Source organism: Carcharhinus amblyrhynchos, chromosome 2 (assembly GCF_965287045.1).
Source record: "Carcharhinus amblyrhynchos chromosome 2, sCarAmb.v2.hapA, whole genome shotgun sequence".
NCBI classification, from domain to species: Eukaryota; Metazoa; Chordata; class Chondrichthyes; order Carcharhiniformes; family Carcharhinidae; genus Carcharhinus; species Carcharhinus amblyrhynchos.
In genome coordinates, this window is record NC_137325.1 from 26,077,151 (window position 1) to 26,090,391 (window position 13,241).

The window sequence follows — 13,241 nt, forward strand, 5'->3', positions numbered from 1 at the left end:
CTTTATTGAATTTCTTTGGGGATGTTACAGACAGAGCGGACAATAGTAATGTGGTCATTGTAATTTATCTCAATTTTCAAAAGGCCTTTGACATGGTGACCTAAAATAGACTCATGAATAAGGTCAGGGAGCACAGAGGCAGGAGACAAGTGGCAGAATGGATTCAGGACAGAAAGCAGCGTGTGAAAATAAAGTTATTCAAAGTGGCAGAAGAATCACTGCTGTGCACATTTTACACGAACATTTTGGACTTTGGAATCAACAACTTAATTTCTAAGTTCGGGGGCTGACACCAAGTTACCCGAGAGAGTCAATACTGAGGAGGACTGCAAAAGATTACAAGAGGACATTAATAAACATGCAGTCCAGGTGGGGCAGCAGAACAACAAGATCTCAGAATCTGAGATCAGAAGGGAGGAGATTGAGGGTGACCTAATACAGGTCTTTAAAATTAGGAAATCTTTATCATAGAGTGAGAGAGAAAGTATTTCCTCTTGTGAAGAAGAACCTAACTAGAGGGCATCAAGAAATCCACTAGAGAATTTAAAAGAAACTTCTTCACTCAAAGAGTGGTGAGAATGTGGATCTGGTTAGCACAGGGAGCGGTTGAAGTGAATTGTATAGATGCAATTAAGTAGACACTAGAGAAGTGTATGAGGGAGAAGGGACTGGAAGGTAATGATGGTGGATTTAGATGGGAGGAGGCTTGAGTGGGTTATAAAGACCAATGTGGACTGGTCGGGCTGAATGGCTTGTTACTGTGCCATCTCTCCTGCATAATCCTATATAAATTTCCCCTCACTTGGGCCCTCTCCCTGACTATTGAGTTCAAAGCCCTCCATGCAGCACTGGTCCGAATGCATAAACAGTGGATAATTCAGGAATCTGGGAGGTAAAGTTCAATGTGGGTGAGGCCCAGATACTTTGAGTAAAATAGTTGTATGATTGTAATGTTCATTTTATGTATTGCTGCAGGGCTGCAATCTGAGCTGGTTATAACATACCAGGAAATAATCTTTCTCCTTTCTTTTTAAATCAAGTTGGTCTCTGTCAATCCCTGAAAACTTTGCTCTGCAGTATGCAGACAACACAAACTTCTACATCACAGAGAAGGTAAGATTGGTGTATGTGTATACGTGTGTGTACACGTGTGTATGTGTCTGCATGTCCGTGTGAGTGTCTGCATGTGTGTACGTCTGTGTGTTGGCATGCATGTACATATGCATGTGTATGTCGAATGCTTCACGTATATCTGTGGATGCCTAGAAAAGCATTCTTAATTTTTTTTTGTATTGAAAGAAATGATGTGAGGAACAAATAGGAGGTTGAAGAATTTCTAAGTAAAAATTATATTGTGTACTGTGATAGCATGAGATGCAGAGAGTGCAGAGCCCCCAAGAGGTATGTGGGGAGTCTGGACAGAGACAGACTTGGAGGATGTGCAAAGTCACAACGTAGACTTTGAGCTTGTGGGTTGCAAATCTGTTTAGTGACTGGGACAAAACACTGAATCAGGTTGTTCAGCATTGGGTGGGGGGAGGGTTTCATGGAATTGGGAGGTGAATGAACTACAGGATCTTAGTGAGATCTGTCACTCATTTACTGTGAATGACTGCTAAACCTAGTCTTCTGAGTTCATTTAACAGCTGCGTTCGCAGAATTGTGCGAATGTGACTCAACCAAATTTGTTCCTGGAAAGATGAGGGACTGAGATTATACAAGGGCTAACAATATAGTGTAGGGGCCACAAATGGTACACTTTGTTCTGGCCTTGCTGACCCAGATCCATTTATTGCACATTTACACACTTGTCCTTCACTGAAACCTGGCTTGGTTATTCGCTGCAGTCAGTGACATCCTCTCCCTCCATTCTCCACAATATTAACAAGAACAAGTTGCATTTGTACAACATTGGTAACAGAACAAAATGTCTCAAAGAACTTCACAGGAGCATGTACTGACCAACATTTCACACTGAACTACCATATTAAGACGAAACATGAGGCAAAGATAGTAACAACTGTGTTACTCTTATACTCAAATTCCTTTCTAATAAAGGCTAAATAGCATTTGCCTTTCTAATTGCTTGCTGTACCTTTGTGTTAATTTATTGCAATTTATGTACAAGGACACCCATGTCCCTCTGAGTATCAGCATTTCCCAATCAATCTCAATTTAAGAAATATTACGTTTTTCTATTTTTCCTAGCAGAGTGGGCATTATATTTCAGCTACCATGTTCTTGCACACGCACTTCACATGTCTACATATGTTTGCAGCCTCTTTATATCTTCACATTTAACTTTGTATCATCAGCAAACTTGGAAATGTTACACTTCCAACCCGTCAACTAAGTAATTGATCTCGATTGTAAATAGCTGAGGCCCAAGCACTGAAAGAAATCTCACAACACCAGGTTAAAGTCCAACAAGTTTATTTGTTAGCAAACGCCACTTGCTTTCGGAACTTTGCCCCTTCGTCAGCTGAGTGGGGAGTTCTGATCACAAACATATAAAGGCATCTTCACATCATGCCCAAGCACTCATCCATACTTATCCAGCAAATGTTTATATGTTATATAGAAAGGGGGCAGCACAGTGGTCAGCACTGCTGCCTCACAGCGCTAGGGACCCGGGTTCAATTCCCAGCTTCACTGTCTGTGTGGAGTTTGCACATTGTCCATTTGTCTGTATGGGTTTCCTCCGGGTGCTCTGGTTTCCTCCCACAAAGAACATGCTGGTGGACTAGCCATGCTAAATTGCTCCTTAGGGTCCTGTAGGGATCCTATAATTCATGATGCCACCAGGCATCTCAACACACTTTACAGCCAATTAAGTACTTACGAAGTGTAGTCACTGTTGTAATGTAGGAATCATTACAAAGTTCCTAGAATTTTTCACTGGAGTACTCGTGTGCTAAGAGGCTTGTTAGACCCCAGTGTGGTTCTTTGTCCTCTCGTTGGTCCCACCCTTAGCCTCCTGCTCCAACCCTCCTGAATACCTCGACTGAACCCGCCTCCACCGCACTTCCAGAGAGTGCATTCCACACCCGAAGCCCTCGTGTGAAAAAGGATTTCTTGCATCACATTTGCTTCTTTTCAAAATTACTTTAAATCTGTGCCCCCTCATTCTTGATCCTTTAACCAGCAGGAATAGTTTCTCCATTTCTAGTCTGTCCAGCCCCCTCATGATTTTGAACATCTCTATCAAACCTGTAATTTTATAGTGAAAATCCACCTCGGTGCGTTATCTACACTGAAGGTGTATCTGTCTGAAGGCTGCACTCTGGTGGTGAAAAGGGGAATTTCAGAAAATGTACTGAAGATTATAAATTTAAAGTTCATTCATTAGTCACAAGTAAGGTTTACATTAACACTGCAATGAATTTACTGTGAAATTCGCCTAGTAGCCACACTCTGGCACCTGTTCAGGTCAATCCACCTAACCAGCACATCTTTCAGACTGTGGGAGGAAACCGGAGCACTCAGAGGAAACCCACACAGACATGGGGAGAACGTGCAAACTCCACACAGATAGTGACCCAAGCCAGGAATCGAACCTGAATCCCTGGCGGTGTGAGGTAGCTGTGCTAACCACTGTGCCACCCCCAAGAGAGCTATCTTGGATCTCGTGCTATGTAATGAGGCGGGTAGAATTAGGGACCTTGCGGTGAAGGATCCTCTTGGGGAGAGTGATCATTGTATGGTGGAGTTTCTGGTGCAGATGGAGGAGGAGAAAGTGGGTTCCCAGACACGCGTACTTTGTTTGAATAGAGGGGAGTACGGTAGGATGAGAGAAGAATTGGCGAATGTTGACTGGGGGAGCGCGTTGGAGGGAGGGTCTGCTGAGGAACAGTGGAGGATCTTTAAGGAGATCTTTCTTGGTGCTCAGCGGAAATTTATTCCGATGGTCAAAAAGGACAGTAGGAGGAGAGGTAATAAGCCGTGGATAACGAAGGAGGTGAAGGAAAGTATTAAATTAAAAGCGGAGGAATTTAGAGTAGCTAAGAGTAGTGGGCGAGAAGAGGATTGGGAGAGGTTTAAATGTCAACAAAGATTGACAAAGAAGTTGATAAAGAAGGGTAGGAGAAACTATGAAGCTGGGCTAGGGCTTAATATAAAAAAGGATAGCAAGAGTTTTTATAAATATATAAAAAGGAAGAGGCTGGCTAGGGTGAGCGTTGGTCCTTTAGAGGATGAGAAAGGGGACCTAGTGGTAGGGGATGGGGATATGGCTAAGGTATTGAATAACTTTTTTGTTTCTGTCTTCACGGAGGAGGACGTGAATAATTTGCCGGGTGTTAGTGATGGAAAGGTGGTAGGACTGGAGGGTCTTAATGACATTACTGTTACTAGAGAGGTGGTGCTCGACAGACTGGAGGGGCTGATTGTGGACAAGTCCCCAGGACCGGATGGAATGCATCCGAGGGTTCTGAAAGAAATGGCGGAGGTGATAGTGGATGCCTTGGTGGTTATTTTCCAGACGTTGCTGGATTCCGGGGAAGTGCCGGAGGATTGGAAAACGGCTAATGTTACGCCGTTGTTTAAGAAGGGTGCCAGGCAAAAGGTGGGGAATTATAGGCCGGTTAGTTTAACGTCTGTGGTAGGTAAAATGTTAGAATCCGTCATTAAGGAGGAAATTGCGAGGCATCTTGAAGGGAATTGCTTGATAGAGCAGACGCAGCACGGTTTCATTAAAGGGAAGTCGTGTCTGACAAATTTACTGGAGTTCTATGAGGATGTGTCTAGGGCAGTGGATAGAGGAGAGCCGGTGGATGTGGTCTTTCTGGATTTTCAGAAGGCGTTTGACAAAGTGCCTCACAAGAGGTTATTGCAGAAGGTCGAGGGACATGGAGTTGGGGGTAGGGTGTTAGCGTGGATAGAGGATTGGTTGTCAAATAGGAGACAGAGAGTGGGGGTCAACGGGTGCTATTCGGATTGGCGGGTGGTGACTAGTGGAGTGCCCCAGGGGTCGGTGCTGGGGCCTCAGCTTTTTACCATTTATATAGATGATCTGGAGGAGGAAACCGAGTGTATGGTGTCGAAATTTGCTGATGACACCAAGATTGGGGGAACGGCAAATTGTGCGGAGGGTGTGGAGAGTCTGCAGAAGGATCTGGATAGGCTGGGCGAATGGGCCAGGAACTGGCAAATGGAATTTAATGTTGGCAAGTGTGAGGTGGTCCACTTTGGTAGGAATAATGGTAGAAAGGATTATTACTTACGTGGCGAAAAACTGCAGCAGGCGACGGTGCAGAGGGACCTCGGGGTCCTTGTGCATGAGTCGCAAAAACCCAGCTTGCAGGTGCAGCAGGTGGTCAGGAAGGCGAATGGGATGCTGGCCTTCATAGCGAGGGGGATTGAATATAAAAGTAGGGAGGTCTTGCTGCAGCTGTATAGGGCATTGGTGAGGCCGCAGCTGGAGTACTGTGTGCAGTTTTGGGCGTCGCACCTGCGCAAAGATATTTTGGCCTGGGAGGGAGTGCAGAGGAGGTTTACTAGGCTGATACCGGAGTTGAGGGGGTTGAGCTATGAGGAGAGGCTGAATAAAGTAGGCTTGTACTTGTTAGAGTTTAGAAGAATGAGGGGAGATCTCATTGAGACATACAAGATGATGAATGGGATGGATAGGATAGAGGTGGAGAGACTCTTCCCGCTCAAAAAAGACAGTAGGACTAGGGGGCACAGCCTCAAGATAAAGTGGGGGGGCGGTTTAGAACGGAGTTGAGGAGGAACTTCTTCACTCAAAGGGTGGTGAATCTCTGGAATTCTCTGCCCGTTGAAGTGGTGGAGGCTGCCTCGCTAAATATTTTTAAGACGCGGGTTGATGGGTTTTTGATAAGAGAGGGGATTAAGGGTTATGGGGAGAGGGCGGGAAAGTGGAACTGAGCCACGACAGATCAGCCATGATCTTATTGAATGGCGGGGCAGGCTCGAAGGGCTGGATGGCCTACTCCTGCTCCTATTTCTTATGTTCTTATGTTCAAAGGTGAACGCACAGTCAGCAGGATTTGCATTAAATAATGAACAAAATACTTAATGAAGAGCGTCGGGAATATAGTTATTCACATGCAGAAGTGTGAAATAGGAAACTGATGTTGTTCAGAAGCTCAAGATTTCAAACAAAACACACGGATTGTCTGGTGTCCTAATTAAGTGGTTCCACCATTCTCAAAACTTTCAATAAAACCGAGACATTACGGACAGCAGTTACAGAATAATATAGCATTTACAGCATAGAACTTGTCTACTCAGTCCACTTGGTCTGTGCCAGTGTAAATGCTGCACACAGGCCTCTCCCATGTTACTTCAACTAACATTTCTCCCACACTCTGGCTATCTTATATTTATATCCTCTATTTTACAAAAGCTTCAGAAAAATGTTTGTCCCTATGGTGTTGTTCATGAAGGGTTATGTTTGTCATTTCACAATATTTTGTAGCTCTTTTCTTCATCAATGTGTTAAATCTCTGAGTACTGATGGATCATCTTGATGCTACTCCACAGCCAGGTGTCAGGGAACACTGATCTTTCATTCAGTCTACCTGCTTCATACTCCAAATGTTGACTGCCCTCTCAGGTGGATCCCAACAGCTCACCCACACCCCAGCTCACTTGACCTGTTCCCCTAAAGAGACTACGTCCCAACATACATAAGAACCACCTTTTCTTATCAAGTGCTTTCAGCAGAACCAGGAGCAGAGGGTCGAAGGGGGTGTCCCAAGATCTGGGATTAGAGATGACCATTGAGGAGATTTCTGATGGTGCCGTGAGAGATGGAGAGGTTTGGAATGGAATTCTGCCAGAATTAAAGGCTTTACCATCATTCTGGGGGCAAAGGGAATTAAGGGATGTCCAAAAGACCAGAGTCAGAGGAACAGAGAATTCACATTAAATTGGGTAAAGGACCAGGAGAGATTGTAGACATTGAGTTGGGAAGGAGTCACGGAGAAATTTAAAACTGGGGACAGGATTTTAAGCGAATTGTATTGGGAGGAGGGGGTCAGGTGGCAGAGTTTTGGAACTCTTGGAGTTTCTTAGGGCGAGTTTGGAGGCGTGGTGAAGCAGTCTTGGTGTCTTGAGTCTGGTGACAAAGGGATTTGAGCTGTGTTGTGAAAGTGGTGGTAAGGGGAATTGGAGAGGGCAGAAAACAGGGTGTGAATCTCGGCCTAGGGTTACAAAAGGATGCTGAAGCCACAGGCAGTTTGGTTTAGATTGGGGCATTGCCTTTGTGTGGGAGGTTGAATGAAATCATTGTTGGGGCCAAAGCCACCTTTTAATGTTTCCACTATAGAACTAGAAGGATTACATGCAATATGATTGTTAACTTAAATAATATTCGTTATATGGTGGGTGTTTTCTTTGCTTTTTATTCATTATTGTATGATAGAACTTCAACTCTTCATTATATAAAGGCTGAAGGTTGCCACCTGGTGGTATGAATAGCGCTTTACGTGTGTTTTGTTCCTTGCATGTATCAATGTATACAGTACTTTAAGAGTCTTTTGTTACGTGACCATAGCAGCATGGACGTTTTGTATTCTTTGTTTCAACTTCAAAGTAAAAAGTTTAGATTAAGTCTCAATAGTTGCTCAATCACTGTTGTACAAATTGGATTATTTCCTTTTTAATAACATGTATTTATTTAACCTGTAACAAATTCACTTCGAAAGGAAAACAGAAGTAGAGGGCACAGTCTCAAAATAAGGGGGTGGGGGGGGGTGCAGTTTAGAACGGATTTGAGGAGGAACTTTTTCACTCAAAGGGTGGTGAATCTCTGGAATTCTCTGCCCGTTGAAGTGTTGGAGGCTACCTCACTGAAAATATTTAAGTCATGGGTAGATAGGTTTCTGATAGACAGGGGAATTAAGGGTTATGGGGAGAAAGCGGGAAAGTGGAACTGATTCACTTCAGATCAGCCATGATCTTATTGAATGGCGGGGCAGGCTCGAAGGGCTAGATGGCCTACTCCTGCTCCTATTTCTTATGTTCTTAAATGCCTGCAAGTGATGGAAGATAATTTTAGATACCCCTTGGCCCATAATTTCCTGGCTCGCTTTTGGGGGAGTACCCCAATGAAATGCTGGGGAATCCCTCTGGGAAGTTCCCAGCTAACAGTTAGTCCAGCAATTGTCCAGAAACGCTCAGCTCCCTTTCAGAACTTCAGCTGCTTCCTCCAGTTTGACACCAATAGTTACTGTGTAAGAGGAGAAATAAAAGCACTTCCAGTTTCGGTGTAACTGTTTTAAACACACAAACTGAGCCTTCAATGGGCAGTCCCCACGCGCTGGACCCCCTAACACCCTGCCTAATCAATCCCTAGGGGATTCCCAATACCCCATACCGATTCCGCCCCCCCCCCCCCCCCCACCAATAGATTTCCTGCTGCCCCACAATATGCAGGTCCAACACTAAGTACACCCCCCAACCTGACCCAATTCTCCCCAACCCCACCTGACCTGACAAAACCCTCCTGACCAGCCGAGTCCCATCCACTTACCTTTCCCCTGGCCTGTCAGGTACACAGGGCTCTATAAACCTACTGCTTTACGGCAACCAGAATGCTTGTGATCTCGGTCCCCTGCTTTGACCATGAGGCTGAGTTTCCTACTCTCATATTTGTTCTACTCCAGAGTTTCTCTAAGTGTTTCTCTAATGGTAGATTATCATGTTGTTCTGTGTGAGACACTTCATTAGCACAGCATCACAGTTTGCTGCTATTGAATTACAGATTTATGTACTTTGATCTTAGTGTTTGTTCTTGGTGATGGTAATTATCAGTTAAGCTGAGCTGCCCCTAATCTTGAATAATTAGCAGTAAACCACTGATTAACAATGTAGACATGAGGAGCAACTTCTCACGCAGCAAGTGGTTAGGATCTGGAGTGCACTGCCTGAGGGTGTGATGGAGGCAATTTCAATCGCGGTATTCATATTCAGTGCAGAAGGAGGCCATTCGGTGCATCGAATCTGCAGCGACTCTCTGACAGAGTGTCTTACCCAGGCTCACTCCCTGTAACCCCCCCCCCAACACATCTACCACAGCTAATCCATCCAACCCACACATCTTGGGACACTAAGGGGCCAATCCACCTAACCTGCACATCTTTGGAGTGTAGGAGGAAACCACAGGAATTTGAGAGGGAATTGTATTGTCTGAAAAGGAAGGATGTGTAGGGTTCCAGGGAGATGTCGAGGGAACAACACTGGGTGAATTGCTCATTCAGAGAAGAGGAAAAGAGGCAAAGATACAATGGTCCAAATGTCGTCTTCCTGTGCTGTAACAATTCTGTGATGGTGTGAACTGTTTCTACTAATAGTTGCCATGGCGCAGCATGGTTTTGGTCTGCTGATGCACTGGGTTATGAACTGTAAACACTTCCCCTCACAGTGATAAATTGCCATGATACAGATAGGTATCCAATCCAAGGACATTAAAGTTGATTGATGGGAAAAAGACAATCCAGTTGACCCTAGAATTATAGAGACAATGGAGGGAGCCCATAGGAGGGAGGTCTTTGGCCCATCTTGTCCATGCCAGCTCTGTGCAACTGAATTAATCCCACTGCCTGCCTTTTCCCAATAGCCCTGGTTTGAGGTTCTTTTCCAATTCTCTTTTGGAAGCCATTATTGAATTTGCTTCCACCATCCTACCTGAAGTAGAACAAATATGAGAGTTGGAAGCTCAGCTCGTGGTCAAACTTGAGACCGAGATCGCAAGCATTCTGGTTCAGCTTGACTCAGTGGAGGAGCTGGGGTTAGCAGAAGGTGGAATGTGGAATCAGGAGTGAAGGACTTCTGAACTGGTCTCAAACTTTCTAATTATTCACCACAGCAGCCTCCCTTTACAAACAGGCCCTTTGCTCCAGTTATTCTGAACAATGTAATCTAATCCTAACCACTGTGTAAACAGGAGCAGGAGATTACAGTTGCTGCAAAGGAATTTCTCTGCAGTGTTGGCTGAACAGCTGAAAGACTGATGGTCTGAGAGATGGCACTGGAATGATGCAACTTGTGAACTGTTCCCAGCATACTCTCAAATTCTGTCTTTTACTCTCTCGTTCTATGCTTTTAAAACTGTGCTCTAACTCTTTTAAACTCTCCAATAATGTTAACTATGACTGTAACGTGACATTCTGTGCCCGCTCCTTTCCTTCTTCCCTATGTACTCTATGAATGGTATGTTTTCTCTGTATAGTGCACAAGATACAATATTTTTCACTGTATCCCAATACATCTGACAAATCAAATCAAGTAACTAAATAAAGAAGGTTTTCCTCATGTCATCATTTTTTGGCAGTGTTGTCTTACAGCAGTAGTGGAATTGTTGACCAATCATAGCAGTCAATCTTGACCAGTTAATCTGTACCAGATCCAGACAGGATCATAGAATCATAGAATCCCTACAGTGCAGGAAGGGGCTATTCGGCCCATTGTGTCTGCACCGAGCACAATCCTACCCAGGCCCTACCCATATATCCCTATCCACTAATCCCGCTAACCTTTGCATCTCAGGACACTAAGGGGCAACTTTTAGCGTGGCCAATCAACCTAACTCTCACGTCTTTGACTGTGGGAGGAAACCGGAGCACCCGGAGGAAACCCACACGGACACGGGGAGAATGTGCAAACTCCACACAGACAGTGACCCAAGCCAGGAATCGAACTCAGGTCCCTGGAGCTGTGAAGCAGCAGTGCTAACCACTGTGCTACCGTGCCGCCCTGGAGATGAGCAGAACCTCCAGTAGTGGGGAACATTGGAAGTTATAGTTTCCAGCATTTGGTTTGTGGCCCCATGATGATACATGAGGTATAATGTTGATATTTCAGTCACAGGGTTAATTGGTGGCTGGTGAGTTGGCATTTTGTCATTCGTTTAAAGTTTATTTATGAGTATCACAAGCAGGCTTACATTAACACTGCAATGAAGTTACTGTAAATAAAAAATCCCCTAGTCGCCACACTGTCCGGGTACATTGAGGGAGAATTTAGCATGGTCGATGCACGTAATCAGCACACCTTCCGGACTGTGGGAGGAAACCGGAGCACCCATGCAGACACAGGGAGAAAGTGCAAACTCTGCACAGACAGCGACCCAAGCCAGAATTGAACCTGGGTCCTTGACACTGTGAGTGCTAACCGCTGTGTCCATTAGCAAATGGCTTCTGTAGTGACTTCCCTGGAGAACCTCGGGATTGATGATTCTGATCCCTGGGTTGGTTTAGGTTTTCAATCCATTTTGATTGTGATCGAGAAGGGCTAATGACAGATTGGCAGGCAGCAAAACAAACAAACTGAACATTTACTGAGTGAGTTACTTGTGAAGTAAACTAAACCCAACTCTATATAACTTTGCATTTCCCTCCCTCCAGAATCGTAATGAAATAAAAAATGGGGCAATCCTTCGGCTGGCAACATCTCCAGTAAGTAGTCAATGTGACATTCGCATTTCTTGATAATCTGAGTTGTTTATTTTGATGCAATTTTACATGTGGTGGTGTAAGACTCTGTGTTTGGTGGCCCAGGGTTATGAAGAGTAAGTTGTCTTTGTGACAGTTTAGCTGGTGCTGCAGGCTGTCAGTATCTTGTGATAAAGGCACATGCAGTTCAGTTGGTAGAAGCCTCATCCTTGAGTTTGAAGGTTGGGAGTTCAAGTCCTGCTCCAAGGGCTGGAGCACATGACGTAGGTTGACGTTCCAGTGCAGTGCCAAGGGAGAGCTGCACTGTCTTTCACATCAGACACTAATAAGGCCCCATCTGTCCTCCCAACATCCCGCCACACTCTTTCAAGCAAAAGCAGGGAAATATCCCATGTGCTTTTTTTCATGGGATGTGGGAATTGCTGGCTGGGCCAGCATTTATTGCCCATCGTCAGTTGCCCTTGAGGGGACATTTGAGTCAACCACGTTGCTGTGGGTCTGGAGTCACATGTAGGCCAGACCGGGTAAGGACGGTAGATTTCCTTCCCTAAAGGACATCAGTGAACCAGATGGGCGTTTATGACAATCAACAATGGTTTCATGGTCACCAGTAGACTTCTAATTCCAAATTTTTATTGAATTCAAGTTTCACCATGTGTCATAGTGGGATTTGAACCCAACTCCCCAGCCCAGTGCCCTAGGCTCTGGATTACTGGCCCAGTGACAATGCCACAATGCTACTGCCTCTCCTTAAACAACATCACTAAAAACAGATTATTTAGTTATTGTCATACTATCATTTGTAGGATCTTGCTAAACTTGCCCTGTTTACCTCATTACAGCTGAGATTGTAGTGCAAAAATACTTTGTTGTCTGCTTTGGGATGACCTAAGGTTAGGAAAGGCTCTATGTAAATGCAAATCATTCTTCACCTGACGATGAAGTGAATTTGGGAGTAAGGAGAACTTAAATTTTTTAAAGTGTAAGTTTATTTATTAGTGTCACAAGTAGGCTTAAATTAACATTGCAATGAAGTTACTGTGAAAGTCCCTGAGTCGTCTACACTGAGGGAGAATTTAGCACGATCAATCCACCTGACCAGCACGTCTTTCAGACTGTGGGAGGAAACCCACGCAAATACAATGAGAACGTGCCAACTCCATACAGACAGTGACTCAAGCCAGGAATTGAACCTGGATCCCTGGCGCTGTGAGGCAGCAGTGCTAACCACCGTGCAGGGATTGACAGGAGTACGTGACAGCAGTAATTGTCTTTAGAGAAACCCTTCAGCCTGTTGTATTCCAAGGGTCACATTTTATTAAAAGGTACAAGAACAAAACTTTAATAAAAGGGAAAGCCCAGTCGTATCTGTTGTTTTTTTTTTCATTCTCCCCAAGGCTGAAATCAGGATTTCGGGAGATTATCTGTTAACTTTCACTGGAAGAGCAACTATCAGAACAATCTCTTGGAGTGGGGGACAGAGAGGGGAGGGGGCTTTTGCCTATTTATGACAAACAAAACTTGTGGGCATGGGAGAGTTTCAGCTTAGCATCAGAATCCTACCCTCTCCATCACGTTATAGTTTTACAATGTAGTACTTCCCATGAGCAATATCACAGCAAAGCCACTACTTTTAAGTCTCTAAGCTTGTATCTTGAAAGCCTTGTTGGTTCAATGCAGGCCTGGAATTTATTACTCAATATCATGATTGTTCTATTGTATTTCGTTCAATTATATCATTCCATTTTCCTTCCGTCCCTGTTACTCAGTGGGTTAAGGCACCACATTGTTGATGTAAATTCCACGCCTGTGCCAAGTTAGCTT

At 44.5% G+C, this 13,241-nt stretch overlaps 1 protein-coding gene across 5 annotated transcripts in view; it reads left to right on the forward strand.

Moving 5' to 3' along the window:
* The window catches only part of elmo1 (engulfment and cell motility 1 (ced-12 homolog, C. elegans)), a 259,536-nt gene that overhangs the window by 55,948 nt on the left and 190,347 nt on the right, over window positions 1-13,241 (forward strand). For all 5 annotated transcript variants that reach the window (XM_080203660.1, XM_080203693.1, XM_080203676.1 and 2 more), the window contains exons 4-5: window positions 1,041-1,113; window positions 11,370-11,420. In XM_080203660.1, the coding sequence (XP_080059786.1) occupies window positions 1,041-1,113; window positions 11,370-11,420 (124 nt within the window). The remainder of the gene's footprint in view (window positions 1-1,040; window positions 1,114-11,369; window positions 11,421-13,241) is intronic.